The sequence below is a fragment of the Sphaerodactylus townsendi genome, linkage group LG06 (genome assembly GCF_021028975.2).
Source record: "Sphaerodactylus townsendi isolate TG3544 linkage group LG06, MPM_Stown_v2.3, whole genome shotgun sequence".
In the NCBI taxonomy this organism is placed as follows: domain Eukaryota; kingdom Metazoa; phylum Chordata; class Lepidosauria; order Squamata; family Sphaerodactylidae; genus Sphaerodactylus; species Sphaerodactylus townsendi.
In genome coordinates this window covers 99,958,714-99,977,609 of record NC_059430.1, presented here as the reverse complement: position 1 = coordinate 99,977,609, position 18,896 = coordinate 99,958,714, and the positions used below count along the sequence as shown (strand labels likewise).

At 71.5% G+C, this 18,896-nt stretch overlaps 1 protein-coding gene across 1 annotated transcript in view; it reads left to right on the top strand.

Moving 5' to 3' along the window:
* Positions 1 to 18,896, top strand: part of COL16A1 (collagen type XVI alpha 1 chain) — a 156,694-nt gene that overhangs the window by 77,238 nt on the left and 60,560 nt on the right. The window contains exons 19-23 of the mRNA XM_048501613.1: positions 1,211 to 1,249; positions 1,387 to 1,431; positions 3,641 to 3,676; positions 4,734 to 4,850; positions 5,019 to 5,054. Of these exons, the coding sequence (XP_048357570.1) occupies positions 1,211 to 1,249; positions 1,387 to 1,431; positions 3,641 to 3,676; positions 4,734 to 4,850; positions 5,019 to 5,054 (273 nt within the window). The remainder of the gene's footprint in view (positions 1 to 1,210; positions 1,250 to 1,386; positions 1,432 to 3,640; positions 3,677 to 4,733; positions 4,851 to 5,018; positions 5,055 to 18,896) is intronic.

The window sequence follows — 18,896 nt, the reverse complement described above, 5'->3', positions numbered from 1 at the left end:
AGAGCTTGTAGCTGCTGTTCCCCCAACTTTTGATTCCAGCTAAACTAAATCTGTGGGGAGGGGAAGCCTTTGGGCATACTCTTGGTCTAGGACATTGCAGTTGACTGGCAATAGCTGAAGGCTTTCCACAGCTAGCTTTAAGATTTAAGTGGAGAGCCTACAAGCACCAAACCGGCGCCTGGAACTGAAGTTTGTGTGTGGGGTGGTCTTGCAGGTGGCCAAGTATGGTTCCCACAAGTAAGAGAAGAGTGGCTTTGGGGAGGGAAATTGCACTTGGATTTCCTGACCAAGTCTGTCTTTTGTTTAGTGTTTCTAAGAAAAGATTTTATTACAGAAGAAGCTTTTGTGAACTTGAGTTCCGCTTCATGAGATGTTTGGGGTGGGCACTGGTTTGCCTTCAAAGACTCCTGTTTATTTCTTGACACAGTAGAGTCACATGGTGACCCTCTCTGGAGTTAATCAAGTTGTGCTAAACAAAAGAGAAGTTGTCGGAGGGAACCCTCCTGAAATGTTAGGTCTGTCAGAAGAAAGATAGTAGATTTTGGCTTGTCTAAAGAATTTTTATTCATGTAGATTGTCTGACTGAGACAATTCTATTTCCCCAACTTATCAGCAGTTGTGGCAAGTTTGCCCATGAGTGTGTGGCCAAGCAATCTGAATTTGATAGCACTTGGAATTCTTTTCTAAGTGAGTGGGTCTCTTGTGGGGGAAACAGGAGGCTGAAGGTTGCTTAGTTATCAGCAGGAGAAGGGATGGTGCATGTTAAGTGTCTTGCTAACAGAATTAGGCTGTGTTTCCCACAATTCCAAATCTTGATGTTTTTGACAGGTAAGACCAGACTCAGCCACATTAAATGAAGAGCATGGGTCAACTCTGGTCCTCCAGATGTTTTTTTTTCTGGCATGGGCTGATGGGAATTGTAGTTTATGAACATCCAGAGGGCCAGAGTTGGACACCCATGATGTAGAGTGTTATGGACAATAGGTATTTGGGGCAGAAGAATCCAAAAGCCTGTTTCCTTCACCTTCTCCTACCAGTGTATGATTCATCCATGGGTCGTGTTTGGGGTGATAATTATCTTACGGCCATCCTAATCAGAGATACACCCTTCTAAGGCTTTTGACTTTTAATGGCCCTGGAAGGGCATAATTCTGCTTAGGATGGCATTGTTCATTTATCAATGAAGTCACCATTTCTGCTTTCATTTCAGGGTGATCCAGGTGGCCTCCCTGGCCCCAGAGGAGAAAAGGTAAGGCAGAACCACAGAGAGACCATTTAGTCTCATCCCCAGATTCCATCTGGTCTTTTTCCTGTCCCTTAGCATTTTCCTTGGTATCCTCTGCAGAGACATTCACACGCATCCTCTTTTCCAATCTCTGTTTCTAGGGGAGTTCGGGACCACCAGGGCCCAGTGGCTCAACTGGAAAGCCAGTAAGTTCCTCCTCCTCCAAGCCAACCACAACAACAACAACAGAAAACAGAAGAGTCTATATGGCACTGCAAGTTTCCCAAAACTGCCATAAGGAAGAGGGGCCGGCACAAACTCCTCGTGCTCTTTCATGCTTTTGATCAGCCCCTGAGAGCTCATTGGGGAAGCTGGACAAGGCCTCGCTCATTCTTCCAGGGAGTTACGGGGTTTATTACTGCCGAAGAACTTAAAACAATAACATAAAAAGAGAATCAACTATGTTTATAAATGCAGCTGGCGGGAGTGAAGTCATTCCTCGCCCCACACCCAGGACTTGTTCCCCAAGGGCTGGATGAGGTCGTGTGTTTTTTTTTTACAAACACACTACATTGTGAAAAGATTGTCAGATGACTGGTGGTTTCTGTACAAAAGGAGGGTCTGTTTTGAAGCAGCCAAGCCAGAGATTGGAAGGGAACCTTGAGATTGACAGGGAAGCAAAGGAGGTTGACAGAGTAGCAAAGGAGATGGGGATAAGTCAGCTCTGTGTGGTGGGAGGCTGAAGAGGGCCTGTCCAGATGCTTAGAACTCAAATAGCAGATGGTGATTGGATTGTAATGGTAAAAGCAAACAGGGATCGTGTGATAGATAGCTGTTGTTGCTATCATCCTGCATTTTAGAACATCACAGTATCTCAGTGCAGGGTTACACTGTGAGAATCCAGAGGTACAAACCCCCGCTCTCAGACTTGCACAATAAAAATACCTGCAGGGGAAGGGGTAAGGCCTTACCCCCACCTTCCTGGAACACCACATATCCCCCCACCCCTGCTCCCAATAGGAAGAGTACTGGCTGCTCTAGATGTGTGTGCATGATACATTTTCTTTAATAAAGTTGCAATTGGCCATTGAATGGCAGGTGTTAAATTGGTAGGATCAAAAGAGGAGGGGTGCAAAATCTTTAAGACTCCAGCCCTGAAAGATAGCCATCTTGGCATAACAGGGAAAAGAAATCAGCAGGGGACTTTGGCTGATTATGCATAAGGTGTCTAGTGCTCAATGGGGGCAAATGTCTGTCGCAGCAAAACCTTGTACAGGCCTATTTTTCTGGAGCCCTGATTTTACTTTCAATTATTTCTGCTGCAAGTGAGACCACTTCTAGTGTGACTTTCAATTTGCTTCGTTGCTGGAGCGAGTGGGTTTGTCAGTGAGCACAGCTTTGCCCCAGACATCTTCCTTCCACTCATAGCCTGCCTTCCCATCCCCTCAAACTGCTGCCCATGCTGCCCCCTCATGCTGCTCTCCCACACACTTCCATGTTATCGGCTCCTTCCTGCTTCCCTGAATTCTCATATTGATATATCAATATATCGATGTTACAATAACACACAGTTGACTTTTGAAAGGAACTCTACAAGACGGGGCTCTTTTTGGCTCCACTCCACCTCCCCCGCTCTGCTTCCACTCTCCCCAGTGATCAGGAGGGCTTTTAAAACTTTATTTCCTACAAGCCTCTATTTTAAAACAAGCCTCTCTCTTCTCCTCTTGTGGCAGCAAGAGAGAGAGAGTGGAAGGGAAAGGAGGGGAAGAGAATATTAGTTCTGGTCTTGGGACTACTGAGTGTGATGAGATCTGTGCCTTTAAGGCTGTTGAAGGGCAGAGTTAAGAGAACCAGGAGAAGCAGAGCCTCAGCAAAGTCCAGCAAACAAATTCCGCCGTGGACTGCCTCCTCGCATGTAAACAGAGAAACGTGAGGAGGCTCCACTACAAGTCAGCTGCGCAGTGAAGAGCCCCGAAATAGGCATTCCATGTATAATGGGTCTTTGTGCATGCCACCGGGATAACCCTGATCCTGTCTGAGCCATCCAGTTTCCCTTTCATTGTATGTTTAACATACACTTTCATCAGAGCAGATTCCATTAATCTCCAGTGAATTTACTTCCAACTAGCACTAAAACCCATTTTAAATTCAAATAAAATGGGCTCAGGGAGGAAGGAGGACCTCCTCCCCTCCTGGAGAACAGTCCATATTGTTTGGGGCTCCTGGGTTGGGGGAAGGTGGGTGGGGGATGGAATGTAGTGAGTCCTGCACACTCATTGGCTGGGGATTTGTCATCGGACATTCCGCCCCTTAGGCAATTTTGTATAAGGACTAGGATGAGCCTTCACATCTCCTTACATTCCATGCACGTTTGATCTTCTTGGACTCCCTCATTTCCCCCCTCTTTCTCTGCAGGGAAAACCAGGAGGTCCTGGCCTGAAGGGAGAAAAGGTGAGCATCTGGACCAAAACAGAACCTGGATGTTCTCCAGGTTCAGTGAAAACAAGCCCATGAAATGTATTGTCGAAGGCTTTCACGGCCGGAATCCCTGGGGTGTTGTGTGGTTTCTGGGTTGTATGGCTGTGCGTTGGTAGCATTTTCTCCTGATGTTTCACCATCTTCAGAAAATGCTACTAGAACACAGCCATGCATCTTCCAAAAATGCTACTAGAACAGCCCGGAAACCACACAACACCCCAAGCCAGTGGTGGGATCCCAAAATTTTAGTAACAGGTTCCCATAGTGGTGGGATTCAAACAGTGGCGTAGCGCCTATGGGGCTGAGCGGAGCACAACAGGGGCGTGGCCGGGCATTCCAGGGGCGGGGCATTGCCTGGCGGGGCTGCGGCAAGGACACAGCCGCTGCATGCCGCGAGTCCATGCAGGCTGAGGGAAATGAATACCTTGCCTGCGCCCGAGCGCCAGGCTGCCACCATGCTGCGCCGATTGCACTTCCTGCTAGACTGCTTCCAAGTTCCTGCAGCGCTACTGCTTTGAGGTGGAGGAGCGTAATTAAGGCAAAAATCACATGGCAAAATCACCAATTAGTAACCCCCTCTCGGCACACACAAATAATTAGTAACCTACTCTCGGGAACCTATGAGAACCTGCTGGATCCCACCTCTGCCCCAAGCCCATGAAATATTTGTGGGAGAAAACGCATGGTTAATTCTTAATGAAGATTTGGATAGCAGTTGTCTGCCCCCCAAGTCATGGTGGGAACTGGAACTTCTATTATGGAAAGGGTCCTTGTGCTGGGAGGAAGTTCTGCCATTAATGAAACAGATCCAGTGGTGGGATTCAACAGGTTCGCACCACTTCAGCAGAACCGGTTGTTAAAATGGTGCTCGCATACAACCAGTTGTTAAATTATTTGAATCCCACCACTGAACAGATCCCAACGGAATGTTTACGAAGTAGAGATTGTTCTTTTGTGCAACCGTTGGCCTTTATATATTGATTCTGTTTTGTTTCATTTTCCTAAGACCATCTTAACTTTCTTTCGGCAGGGGGATCCGTGTGAAGTTTGTCCGACCGTCTCAGAAGATTTAACCAACGTAGTCAGCATCCCTGGGAAACCAGGACCCAAGGGGGAACCTGGGCCACCAGGGAAGCCAGGCAAATCGGTGAGTGTCTTTCTGGTTTCTGGGGATGCCAGGGTGTCTCTGGGCGACTGCTCCCTCTTGCACAATGCTGAACAGCATTAATTGGTTGTAAGACAAGGACTGCAGGAATCCTTTGCAATCCTTTCCACTTAATTTTAATTCTTCATTCTTCTCTCTCTCACTGCTTAGGATCAGCCTGGCCCTTCAGGACCCAAAGGCAACAGGGTATGTATTTGACTCGGCTTCTGTGTAACTGAGGACCGGGGAAGGGAGCAACATAAAGGTAATAGGAACAGGTTTCTGTGTTGCTGAGAGCCCAGTGAGCAGACTTCACCCAGAAGCTTGTGGAGTGTCAGAAATCTATACTTTCTCCATCTTATAAACAGACTTGAATGTCTCCTTGACTTCCCTCCTCTGATCAAAGGTAGGTGGAGGCACACGGATCATTAGCTGAGCTGCCATCTTTTTTCCTATCCCAGGAACACCTGGCAGATTATACTGTGTCGTATCCCCTTCCCTTCACAAGAGAGCATGCAGGAAGTGCTGCATAAAGCTTGCTATTTCCGCCTAAGCATCTCTTTCTTAAAATCAAAAGGGCAGTCCTGGCTTTCTTCCACTTCGGTTGGAGGTGCTTGAGAAAGATCCCAGGAGGCATTGCTTCTGTGTCCATCTGCAAGCTGTGTCCATCTGGAACCAGCTGTCCTCATTGGAGGGAGGGCGCTCAGCTTGGAACTTGCTTGCATTTTGTGGTAGGGCCCGCCATCACATGGCATCCATTTACTTGTGACATCCACTACTGTTCCCCAAAGTTCTAGTCAGTGTGGTGTAGTGGTTAAGAGCAGGTGCACTCTAATCTGGAGAACCGGGTTTGATTCCCCGCTATGCCACTTGAGCTGTGGAGGCTTATCTGGGGAACCAGACTAGCTTATGCACTCCAACAGATGCCAGCTGGATGACCTTGGGCTAGCTCAGGGGTAGGGAACCTGCGGCTCTCCAGATGTTCAGGAACTACAATTCCCATCAGCCTCTGTCAGCATGGTCAATTGGCCATGCTGGTAGGGGCTGATGGGAATTGTAGTTCCTGAACATCTGGAGATCCACAGGTTCCCTACCCCTGGGCTAGCTAGTCACAATTCTTCAGAGCTCTCTCAGCCCCACCAACCTCATAGGGTGTTTGTTGTGGGGGGTGGGGAAGGGAAAGGAAATTGTAAGCCTCTTTGAGTCTCCTTGCAGAAGAGAAAGGAGGGATATAAATCCAAACTCTTCTTCTTCTTCTAGACATCCCCAGAGGTTTGATAAGGTTGGGACTCCCTAGCATAGAAATGATGTACAACAGCGCATAGCCCTTGGACAGGCTATTACTCTGGCAGTCTCCACTTTAGTTGGGGGAATTAGCTAGAGACAGAGAGCGAGAGGGGGTAACTGGGATCGATAACCTACATACACCGGAATAGTCCTGAGCGATGATTCTCAGATGAGCAGGCAGCTGGACAATTAAAGTATGATTTTATTAAGCAATAAAAGTAGTAGTAAAACGAGAAATATATTTTAAGCAATGAACATATGCACACAAAGCATCTAAGAACTGACAAAGAGAAAGGGGAGGACGTTGGATGGAGTTTCAGGGATGGGTGATGGGCATCAGTCTTGCAGGGACATCCAGGGAAAGCAGCGCTGCAGAGGAAAATGGCCAGCATTTCTAGCAACAAAAGGAAGAGCCTACACATGAGTAGGGGGGTGTCTTGTTCTCATGCCAGCCTTTCGGGCCCTGTGCAGTCATGGAACCCCTTAGCTGGAAGAGAGTCCCTACTGCTTACAATGCCAAAAGTGTGGGCTGTATGGGTTAGCAGTTCTGTCCTCTTCATGACAGGGGAGGAACGCTGTCCTTGACCAGGGCTTTTCTTCACTTCCCTTGACAGCATTAAGGATATCTGTAGGAGTTGTTCAGAATTATCTTCTGTTTTGCCACGAGAGAGGTATCAAGTGACCCAGAGTGGCCTACTGAGAATGTGAAATGGGTGGATCTATGTAAATCTTGGCACTCAATGAAGTGGAGGTGTGATTGCCTAAACATGCTCCGTGCTAGAGGTGTGTTTGTTCAGATAGGCCTCCTGCTAGGTGTGTATTTGCTGTGTGATCCCACCCATGTGTACCACATTTAATCCAACTGTCAGCAGCTTAGCAACTGAGCAATCACGTCATGAGACAGGCATGTGTGGCAGAAATTACTCTCCTGCTTCACCAGGTGCCAGAATCCATGTGGCTCCTTCCAGCCCCCAGACTCAAAACACTCCAGTGGTCCTGAACATACCTGGCATGTGAACTAAACCGCTTTGTGTCTGTTGGAAGTGAAGGACTGTATTCTGTTTCCTGCCTCAAACACAGATGGGTTTTTTTCACCAGTAAGTCAGATGGTTAGAGAGGGTCAAGTCACTGACACCTTTTCTCTATCATTCTGACACTTTGATGTGTAGGTGTCCTTATGGCTACCACAGATATTTCCTGATAGAGCAGGGGTCTGCAACCTGCGGCTCTCCAGATGTTCATGGACTACAATTCCCATCAGCAGGTGGCAGGGGCTGATGGGAATTGTAGTCCATGAACATCTGGAGAGCCACAGGTTGCATCCCCCCCCCCCCCACCCCCCCCCCCCCCCACCCCCCCCCCCCCCCACCCCCCCCCCCCCCCACCCCCCCCCCCCCCCACCCCCCCCCCCCCCCACCCCCCCCCCCCCCCACCCCCCCCCCCCCCCACCCCCCCCCCCCCCCACCCCCCCCCCCCCCCACCCCCCCCCCCCCCCACCCCCCCCCCCCCCCACCCCCCCCCCCCCCCACCCCCCCCCCCCCCCACCCCCCCCCCCCCCCACCCCCCCCCCCCCCCACCCCCCCCCCCCCCCACCCCCCCCCCCCCCCACCCCCCCCCCCCCCCACCCCCCCCCCCCCCCACCCCCCCCCCCCCCCACCCCCCCCCCCCCCCACCCCCCCCCCCCCCCACCCCCCCCCCCCCCCACCCCCCCCCCCCCCCACCCCCCCCCCCCCCCACCCCCCCCCCCCCCCACCCCCCCCCCCCCCCACCCCCCCCCCCCCCCACCCCCCCCCCCCCCCACCCCCCCCCCCCCCCACCCCCCCCCCCCCCCACCCCCCCCCCCCCCCACCCCCCCCCCCCCCCACCCCCCCCCCCCCCCACCCCCCCCCCCCCCCACCCCCCCCCCCCCCCACCCCCCCCCCCCCCCACCCCCCCCCCCCCCCACCCCCCCCCCCCCCCACCCCCCCCCCCCCCCACCCCCCCCCCCCCCCACCCCCCCCCCCCCCCACCCCCCCCCCCCCCCACCCCCCCCCCCCCCCACCCCCCCCCCCCCCCACCCCCCCCCCCCCCCACCCCCCCCCCCCCCCACCCCCCCCCCCCCCCACCCCCCCCCCCCCCCACCCCCCCCCCCCCCCACCCCCCCCCCCCCCCACCCCCCCCCCCCCCCACCCCCCCCCCCCCCCACCCCCCCCCCCCCCCACCCCCCCCCCCCCCCACCCCCCCCCCCCCCCACCCCCCCCCCCCCCCACCCCCCCCCCCCCCCACCCCCCCCCCCCCCCACCCCCCCCCCCCCCCACCCCCCCCCCCCCCCACCCCCCCCCCCCCCCACCCCCCCCCCCCCCCACCCCCCCCCCCCCCCACCCCCCCCCCCCCCCACCCCCCCCCCCCCCCACCCCCCCCCCCCCCCACCCCCCCCCCCCCCCACCCCCCCCCCCCCCCACCCCCCCCCCCCCCCACCCCCCCCCCCCCCCACCCCCCCCCCCCCCCACCCCCCCCCCCCCCCACCCCCCCCCCCCCCCACCCCCCCCCCCCCCCACCCCCCCCCCCCCCCACCCCCCCCCCCCCCCACCCCCCCCCCCCCCCACCCCCCCCCCCCCCCACCCCCCCCCCCCCCCACCCCCCCCCCCCCCCACCCCCCCCCCCCCCCACCCCCCCCCCCCCCCACCCCCCCCCCCCCCCACCCCCCCCCCCCCCCACCCCCCCCCCCCCCCACCCCCCCCCCCCCCCACCCCCCCCCCCCCCCACCCCCCCCCCCCCCCACCCCCCCCCCCCCCCACCCCCCCCCCCCCCCACCCCCCCCCCCCCCCACCCCCCCCCCCCCCCACCCCCCCCCCCCCCCACCCCCCCCCCCCCCCACCCCCCCCCCCCCCCACCCCCCCCCCCCCCCACCCCCCCCCCCCCCCACCCCCCCCCCCCCCCACCCCCCCCCCCCCCCACCCCCCCCCCCCCCCACCCCCCCCCCCCCCCACCCCCCCCCCCCCCCACCCCCCCCCCCCCCCACCCCCCCCCCCCCCCACCCCCCCCCCCCCCCACCCCCCCCCCCCCCCACCCCCCCCCCCCCCCACCCCCCCCCCCCCCCACCCCCCCCCCCCCCCACCCCCCCCCCCCCCCACCCCCCCCCCCCCCCACCCCCCCCCCCCCCCACCCCCCCCCCCCCCCACCCCCCCCCCCCCCCACCCCCCCCCCCCCCCACCCCCCCCCCCCCCCACCCCCCCCCCCCCCCACCCCCCCCCCCCCCCACCCCCCCCCCCCCCCACCCCCCCCCCCCCCCACCCCCCCCCCCCCCCACCCCCCCCCCCCCCCACCCCCCCCCCCCCCCACCCCCCCCCCCCCCCACCCCCCCCCCCCCCCACCCCCCCCCCCCCCCACCCCCCCCCCCCCCCACCCCCCCCCCCCCCCACCCCCCCCCCCCCCCACCCCCCCCCCCCCCCACCCCCCCCCCCCCCCACCCCCCCCCCCCCCCACCCCCCCCCCCCCCCACCCCCCCCCCCCCCCACCCCCCCCCCCCCCCACCCCCCCCCCCCCCCACCCCCCCCCCCCCCCACCCCCCCCCCCCCCCACCCCCCCCCCCCCCCACCCCCCCCCCCCCCCACCCCCCCCCCCCCCCACCCCCCCCCCCCCCCACCCCCCCCCCCCCCCACCCCCCCCCCCCCCCACCCCCCCCCCCCCCCACCCCCCCCCCCCCCCACCCCCCCCCCCCCCCACCCCCCCCCCCCCCCACCCCCCCCCCCCCCCACCCCCCCCCCCCCCCACCCCCCCCCCCCCCCACCCCCCCCCCCCCCCACCCCCCCCCCCCCCCACCCCCCCCCCCCCCCACCCCCCCCCCCCCCCACCCCCCCCCCCCCCCACCCCCCCCCCCCCCCACCCCCCCCCCCCCCCACCCCCCCCCCCCCCCACCCCCCCCCCCCCCCACCCCCCCCCCCCCCCACCCCCCCCCCCCCCCACCCCCCCCCCCCCCCACCCCCCCCCCCCCCCACCCCCCCCCCCCCCCACCCCCCCCCCCCCCCACCCCCCCCCCCCCCCACCCCCCCCCCCCCCCACCCCCCCCCCCCCCCACCCCCCCCCCCCCCCACCCCCCCCCCCCCCCACCCCCCCCCCCCCCCACCCCCCCCCCCCCCCACCCCCCCCCCCCCCCACCCCCCCCCCCCCCCACCCCCCCCCCCCCCCACCCCCCCCCCCCCCCACCCCCCCCCCCCCCCACCCCCCCCCCCCCCCACCCCCCCCCCCCCCCACCCCCCCCCCCCCCCACCCCCCCCCCCCCCCACCCCCCCCCCCCCCCACCCCCCCCCCCCCCCACCCCCCCCCCCCCCCACCCCCCCCCCCCCCCACCCCCCCCCCCCCCCACCCCCCCCCCCCCCCACCCCCCCCCCCCCCCACCCCCCCCCCCCCCCACCCCCCCCCCCCCCCACCCCCCCCCCCCCCCACCCCCCCCCCCCCCCACCCCCCCCCCCCCCCACCCCCCCCCCCCCCCACCCCCCCCCCCCCCCACCCCCCCCCCCCCCCACCCCCCCCCCCCCCCACCCCCCCCCCCCCCCACCCCCCCCCCCCCCCACCCCCCCCCCCCCCCACCCCCCCCCCCCCCCACCCCCCCCCCCCCCCACCCCCCCCCCCCCCCACCCCCCCCCCCCCCCACCCCCCCCCCCCCCCACCCCCCCCCCCCCCCACCCCCCCCCCCCCCCACCCCCCCCCCCCCCCACCCCCCCCCCCCCCCACCCCCCCCCCCCCCCACCCCCCCCCCCCCCCACCCCCCCCCCCCCCCACCCCCCCCCCCCCCCACCCCCCCCCCCCCCCACCCCCCCCCCCCCCCACCCCCCCCCCCCCCCACCCCCCCCCCCCCCCACCCCCCCCCCCCCCCACCCCCCCCCCCCCCCACCCCCCCCCCCCCCCACCCCCCCCCCCCCCCACCCCCCCCCCCCCCCACCCCCCCCCCCCCCCACCCCCCCCCCCCCCCACCCCCCCCCCCCCCCACCCCCCCCCCCCCCCACCCCCCCCCCCCCCCACCCCCCCCCCCCCCCACCCCCCCCCCCCCCCACCCCCCCCCCCCCCCACCCCCCCCCCCCCCCACCCCCCCCCCCCCCCACCCCCCCCCCCCCCCACCCCCCCCCCCCCCCACCCCCCCCCCCCCCCACCCCCCCCCCCCCCCACCCCCCCCCCCCCCCACCCCCCCCCCCCCCCACCCCCCCCCCCCCCCACCCCCCCCCCCCCCCACCCCCCCCCCCCCCCACCCCCCCCCCCCCCCACCCCCCCCCCCCCCCACCCCCCCCCCCCCCCACCCCCCCCCCCCCCCACCCCCCCCCCCCCCCACCCCCCCCCCCCCCCACCCCCCCCCCCCCCCACCCCCCCCCCCCCCCACCCCCCCCCCCCCCCACCCCCCCCCCCCCCCACCCCCCCCCCCCCCCACCCCCCCCCCCCCCCACCCCCCCCCCCCCCCACCCCCCCCCCCCCCCACCCCCCCCCCCCCCCACCCCCCCCCCCCCCCACCCCCCCCCCCCCCCACCCCCCCCCCCCCCCACCCCCCCCCCCCCCCACCCCCCCCCCCCCCCACCCCCCCCCCCCCCCACCCCCCCCCCCCCCCACCCCCCCCCCCCCCCACCCCCCCCCCCCCCCACCCCCCCCCCCCCCCACCCCCCCCCCCCCCCACCCCCCCCCCCCCCCACCCCCCCCCCCCCCCACCCCCCCCCCCCCCCACCCCCCCCCCCCCCCACCCCCCCCCCCCCCCACCCCCCCCCCCCCCCACCCCCCCCCCCCCCCACCCCCCCCCCCCCCCACCCCCCCCCCCCCCCACCCCCCCCCCCCCCCACCCCCCCCCCCCCCCACCCCCCCCCCCCCCCACCCCCCCCCCCCCCCACCCCCCCCCCCCCCCACCCCCCCCCCCCCCCACCCCCCCCCCCCCCCACCCCCCCCCCCCCCCACCCCCCCCCCCCCCCACCCCCCCCCCCCCCCACCCCCCCCCCCCCCCACCCCCCCCCCCCCCCACCCCCCCCCCCCCCCACCCCCCCCCCCCCCCACCCCCCCCCCCCCCCACCCCCCCCCCCCCCCACCCCCCCCCCCCCCCACCCCCCCCCCCCCCCACCCCCCCCCCCCCCCACCCCCCCCCCCCCCCACCCCCCCCCCCCCCCACCCCCCCCCCCCCCCACCCCCCCCCCCCCCCACCCCCCCCCCCCCCCACCCCCCCCCCCCCCCACCCCCCCCCCCCCCCACCCCCCCCCCCCCCCACCCCCCCCCCCCCCCACCCCCCCCCCCCCCCACCCCCCCCCCCCCCCACCCCCCCCCCCCCCCACCCCCCCCCCCCCCCACCCCCCCCCCCCCCCACCCCCCCCCCCCCCCACCCCCCCCCCCCCCCACCCCCCCCCCCCCCCACCCCCCCCCCCCCCCACCCCCCCCCCCCCCCACCCCCCCCCCCCCCCACCCCCCCCCCCCCCCACCCCCCCCCCCCCCCACCCCCCCCCCCCCCCACCCCCCCCCCCCCCCACCCCCCCCCCCCCCCACCCCCCCCCCCCCCCACCCCCCCCCCCCCCCACCCCCCCCCCCCCCCACCCCCCCCCCCCCCCACCCCCCCCCCCCCCCACCCCCCCCCCCCCCCACCCCCCCCCCCCCCCACCCCCCCCCCCCCCCACCCCCCCCCCCCCCCACCCCCCCCCCCCCCCACCCCCCCCCCCCCCCACCCCCCCCCCCCCCCACCCCCCCCCCCCCCCACCCCCCCCCCCCCCCACCCCCCCCCCCCCCCACCCCCCCCCCCCCCCACCCCCCCCCCCCCCCACCCCCCCCCCCCCCCACCCCCCCCCCCCCCCACCCCCCCCCCCCCCCACCCCCCCCCCCCCCCACCCCCCCCCCCCCCCACCCCCCCCCCCCCCCACCCCCCCCCCCCCCCACCCCCCCCCCCCCCCACCCCCCCCCCCCCCCACCCCCCCCCCCCCCCACCCCCCCCCCCCCCCACCCCCCCCCCCCCCCACCCCCCCCCCCCCCCACCCCCCCCCCCCCCCACCCCCCCCCCCCCCCACCCCCCCCCCCCCCCACCCCCCCCCCCCCCCACCCCCCCCCCCCCCCACCCCCCCCCCCCCCCACCCCCCCCCCCCCCCACCCCCCCCCCCCCCCACCCCCCCCCCCCCCCACCCCCCCCCCCCCCCACCCCCCCCCCCCCCCACCCCCCCCCCCCCCCACCCCCCCCCCCCCCCACCCCCCCCCCCCCCCACCCCCCCCCCCCCCCACCCCCCCCCCCCCCCACCCCCCCCCCCCCCCACCCCCCCCCCCCCCCACCCCCCCCCCCCCCCACCCCCCCCCCCCCCCACCCCCCCCCCCCCCCACCCCCCCCCCCCCCCACCCCCCCCCCCCCCCACCCCCCCCCCCCCCCACCCCCCCCCCCCCCCACCCCCCCCCCCCCCCACCCCCCCCCCCCCCCACCCCCCCCCCCCCCCACCCCCCCCCCCCCCCACCCCCCCCCCCCCCCACCCCCCCCCCCCCCCACCCCCCCCCCCCCCCACCCCCCCCCCCCCCCACCCCCCCCCCCCCCCACCCCCCCCCCCCCCCACCCCCCCCCCCCCCCACCCCCCCCCCCCCCCACCCCCCCCCCCCCCCACCCCCCCCCCCCCCCACCCCCCCCCCCCCCCACCCCCCCCCCCCCCCACCCCCCCCCCCCCCCACCCCCCCCCCCCCCCACCCCCCCCCCCCCCCACCCCCCCCCCCCCCCACCCCCCCCCCCCCCCACCCCCCCCCCCCCCCACCCCCCCCCCCCCCCACCCCCCCCCCCCCCCACCCCCCCCCCCCCCCACCCCCCCCCCCCCCCACCCCCCCCCCCCCCCACCCCCCCCCCCCCCCACCCCCCCCCCCCCCCACCCCCCCCCCCCCCCACCCCCCCCCCCCCCCACCCCCCCCCCCCCCCACCCCCCCCCCCCCCCACCCCCCCCCCCCCCCACCCCCCCCCCCCCCCACCCCCCCCCCCCCCCACCCCCCCCCCCCCCCACCCCCCCCCCCCCCCACCCCCCCCCCCCCCCACCCCCCCCCCCCCCCACCCCCCCCCCCCCCCACCCCCCCCCCCCCCCACCCCCCCCCCCCCCCACCCCCCCCCCCCCCCACCCCCCCCCCCCCCCACCCCCCCCCCCCCCCACCCCCCCCCCCCCCCACCCCCCCCCCCCCCCACCCCCCCCCCCCCCCACCCCCCCCCCCCCCCACCCCCCCCCCCCCCCACCCCCCCCCCCCCCCACCCCCCCCCCCCCCCACCCCCCCCCCCCCCCACCCCCCCCCCCCCCCACCCCCCCCCCCCCCCACCCCCCCCCCCCCCCACCCCCCCCCCCCCCCACCCCCCCCCCCCCCCACCCCCCCCCCCCCCCACCCCCCCCCCCCCCCACCCCCCCCCCCCCCCACCCCCCCCCCCCCCCACCCCCCCCCCCCCCCACCCCCCCCCCCCCCCACCCCCCCCCCCCCCCACCCCCCCCCCCCCCCACCCCCCCCCCCCCCCACCCCCCCCCCCCCCCACCCCCCCCCCCCCCCACCCCCCCCCCCCCCCACCCCCCCCCCCCCCCACCCCCCCCCCCCCCCACCCCCCCCCCCCCCCACCCCCCCCCCCCCCCACCCCCCCCCCCCCCCACCCCCCCCCCCCCCCACCCCCCCCCCCCCCCACCCCCCCCCCCCCCCACCCCCCCCCCCCCCCACCCCCCCCCCCCCCCACCCCCCCCCCCCCCCACCCCCCCCCCCCCCCACCCCCCCCCCCCCCCACCCCCCCCCCCCCCCACCCCCCCCCCCCCCCACCCCCCCCCCCCCCCACCCCCCCCCCCCCCCACCCCCCCCCCCCCCCACCCCCCCCCCCCCCCACCCCCCCCCCCCCCCACCCCCCCCCCCCCCCACCCCCCCCCCCCCCCACCCCCCCCCCCCCCCACCCCCCCCCCCCCCCACCCCCCCCCCCCCCCACCCCCCCCCCCCCCCACCCCCCCCCCCCCCCACCCCCCCCCCCCCCCACCCCCCCCCCCCCCCACCCCCCCCCCCCCCCACCCCCCCCCCCCCCCACCCCCCCCCCCCCCCACCCCCCCCCCCCCCCACCCCCCCCCCCCCCCACCCCCCCCCCCCCCCACCCCCCCCCCCCCCCACCCCCCCCCCCCCCCACCCCCCCCCCCCCCCACCCCCCCCCCCCCCCACCCCCCCCCCCCCCCACCCCCCCCCCCCCCCACCCCCCCCCCCCCCCACCCCCCCCCCCCCCCACCCCCCCCCCCCCCCACCCCCCCCCCCCCCCACCCCCCCCCCCCCCCACCCCCCCCCCCCCCCACCCCCCCCCCCCCCCACCCCCCCCCCCCCCCACCCCCCCCCCCCCCCACCCCCCCCCCCCCCCACCCCCCCCCCCCCCCACCCCCCCCCCCCCCCACCCCCCCCCCCCCCCACCCCCCCCCCCCCCCACCCCCCCCCCCCCCCACCCCCCCCCCCCCCCACCCCCCCCCCCCCCCACCCCCCCCCCCCCCCACCCCCCCCCCCCCCCACCCCCCCCCCCCCCCACCCCCCCCCCCCCCCACCCCCCCCCCCCCCCACCCCCCCCCCCCCCCACCCCCCCCCCCCCCCACCCCCCCCCCCCCCCACCCCCCCCCCCCCCCACCCCCCCCCCCCCCCACCCCCCCCCCCCCCCACCCCCCCCCCCCCCCACCCCCCCCCCCCCCCACCCCCCCCCCCCCCCACCCCCCCCCCCCCCCACCCCCCCCCCCCCCCACCCCCCCCCCCCCCCACCCCCCCCCCCCCCCACCCCCCCCCCCCCCCACCCCCCCCCCCCCCCACCCCCCCCCCCCCCCACCCCCCCCCCCCCCCACCCCCCCCCCCCCCCACCCCCCCCCCCCCCCACCCCCCCCCCCCCCCACCCCCCCCCCCCCCCACCCCCCCCCCCCCCCACCCCCCCCCCCCCCCACCCCCCCCCCCCCCCACCCCCCCCCCCCCCCACCCCCCCCCCCCCCCACCCCCCCCCCCCCCCACCCCCCCCCCCCCCCACCCCCCCCCCCCCCCACCCCCCCCCCCCCCCACCCCCCCCCCCCCCCACCCCCCCCCCCCCCCACCCCCCCCCCCCCCCACCCCCCCCCCCCCCCACCCCCCCCCCCCCCCACCCCCCCCCCCCCCCACCCCCCCCCCCCCCCACCCCCCCCCCCCCCCACCCCCCCCCCCCCCCACCCCCCCCCCCCCCCACCCCCCCCCCCCCCCACCCCCCCCCCCCCCCACCCCCCCCCCCCCCCACCCCCCCCCCCCCCCACCCCCCCCCCCCCCCACCCCCCCCCCCCCCCACCCCCCCCCCCCCCCACCCCCCCCCCCCCCCACCCCCCCCCCCCCCCACCCCCCCCCCCCCCCACCCCCCCCCCCCCCCACCCCCCCCCCCCCCCACCCCCCCCCCCCCCCACCCCCCCCCCCCCCCACCCCCCCCCCCCCCCACCCCCCCCCCCCCCCACCCCCCCCCCCCCCCACCCCCCCCCCCCCCCACCCCCCCCCCCCCCCACCCCCCCCCCCCCCCACCCCCCCCCCCCCCCACCCCCCCCCCCCCCCACCCCCCCCCCCCCCCACCCCCCCCCCCCCCCACCCCCCCCCCCCCCCACCCCCCCCCCCCCCCACCCCCCCCCCCCCCCACCCCCCCCCCCCCCCACCCCCCCCCCCCCCCACCCCCCCCCCCCCCCACCCCCCCCCCCCCCCACCCCCCCCCCCCCCCACCCCCCCCCCCCCCCACCCCCCCCCCCCCCCACCCCCCCCCCCCCCCACCCCCCCCCCCCCCCACCCCCCCCCCCCCCCACCCCCCCCCCCCCCCACCCCCCCCCCCCCCCACCCCCCCCCCCCCCCACCCCCCCCCCCCCCCACCCCCCCCCCCCCCCACCCCCCCCCCCCCCCACCCCCCCCCCCCCCCACCCCCCCCCCCCCCCACCCCCCCCCCCCCCCACCCCCCCCCCCCCCCACCCCCCCCCCCCCCCACCCCCCCCCCCCCCCACCCCCCCCCCCCCCCACCCCCCCCCCCCCCCACCCCCCCCCCCCCCCACCCCCCCCCCCCCCCACCCCCCCCCCCCCCCACCCCCCCCCCCCCCCACCCCCCCCCCCCCCCACCCCCCCCCCCCCCCACCCCCCCCCCCCCCCACCCCCCCCCCCCCCCACCCCCCCCCCCCCCCACCCCCCCCCCCCCCCACCCCCCCCCCCCCCCACCCCCCCCCCCCCCCACCCCCCCCCCCCCCCACCCCCCCCCCCCCCCACCCCCCCCCCCCCCCACCCCCACGCTGCCCCCCCCCCAACCCCCCCCCCCACCACCCCCCCCCCCCCCCACCCCCCCCCCCCCCCCCCCCCCCCTCCCACCCCCCCCCCCCCCCACCCGCCCCCCCCCCCACAGTTCCTTTCCTTTTTCTTGAACTTTTTCAGGCTGCAAAAGGCCTGTTCGCAGTAAAAACGGCCTGATGAGAACTATACTTCCCAGGAGACCTTATGAGCCCCAAGGTCTCCTGGGAACTGTAGTTCCTCAGGCTGTTTTTACTGCAAACAGGCCTTTTGCAGCCTGAAAAAGTTCAAGAAAAAGGAAAGGAACTAAGGTAAGTGTGGGAAGGGGCGGGGGGAGGGGAGGGGCCTGGAGGCGATTTTCTGCGCCCCCAGGCATGCGCCCAGTGCACGGCGCACCCCCCTTTCCCTTGCAGTTCCGCCACTGTATCTTACTCCTGCAAGAACTTACAGGAGGAATCACAAAAGAATGTCAAATATTCTAACAAATTCCTCCCCAGCTACATTTTTTTTTTTGCAGAATGCATTGAGGAATGGTTCTCCTCTTCTTTCAGGCCTTAGTCACTTACATAATAGTAAACAGTGTTTCCAAAGTACAGCCACTTGCCACTTGCAGTTTTTTCCCTGCAAAACCTCTAGATTTAAAAACAACCCCAGCGAAATCAATTCATTTTTTCAATTGATTCTGAATTTTGCAAGTGATCCTTGCAAATATTATAGTTTAAGAACATAAGAAAACCCCTGCTGGATCAGACAAGTGGACCATCTGTGGAATTCAGCATCTGATACTTTCTCTCAAGATGGCTTCCTGAGCTGATCCTCACTGCTGGATTCCTCTTGTTTTGTTTTTGATAAGTTTTCTTTTTTTCTCTGTGGTGGTGAATAATTGCTCCAATTTAGCTTTAGAGGTTATGCACTGCTTTTTTGGCCTCGAGAAGTAGTCCAGCATCCTGACACAATGGCCAACCACTTGCCTTGTAGGGCCAACAAACTGGGTATAGAGACTACGGTCTTCCTCTGATGTTGCTGAATAGCACTAAGTTTCAGATATTTACTGACTTTGTATATGGAGATTGGGGGACATTGTTGAATATGGGAGAAGAACAGGTAAACAAATACCTGACTCTATAAAAACACTGTTCCAGGGATGCATTGTTAAGTGCCCTGGAGAGATACAGCCCTTTTCGCATTCAACAGAAACAAGATATGATATTCCACAAATTTAGCATGGAATTATTAAATAACATGGGAATTGGTAGTTCTAAACAAAAAAATTCACTTGAGATGAATTTGTGTACCAAGGCTTTGTGCAATTAAAACCAGTTCTGAGACCCGTGAAACATTGATGTCAGTCACCCAAACCTGATTTTTTTTTAGAAGCATTTTTCTACCCTCAGATATACTACCTTTGTCTTGGGATAGTAAACACATACCTCAAATACCATTCATGTAAGTTTTTTCATATTGTTGTCATAAGTGTACTGAATAGAGAACTTGCACTAGAGACAGCTGAATCTCTTAATAATATAATCTTAAACAGAACTACACCCTTCT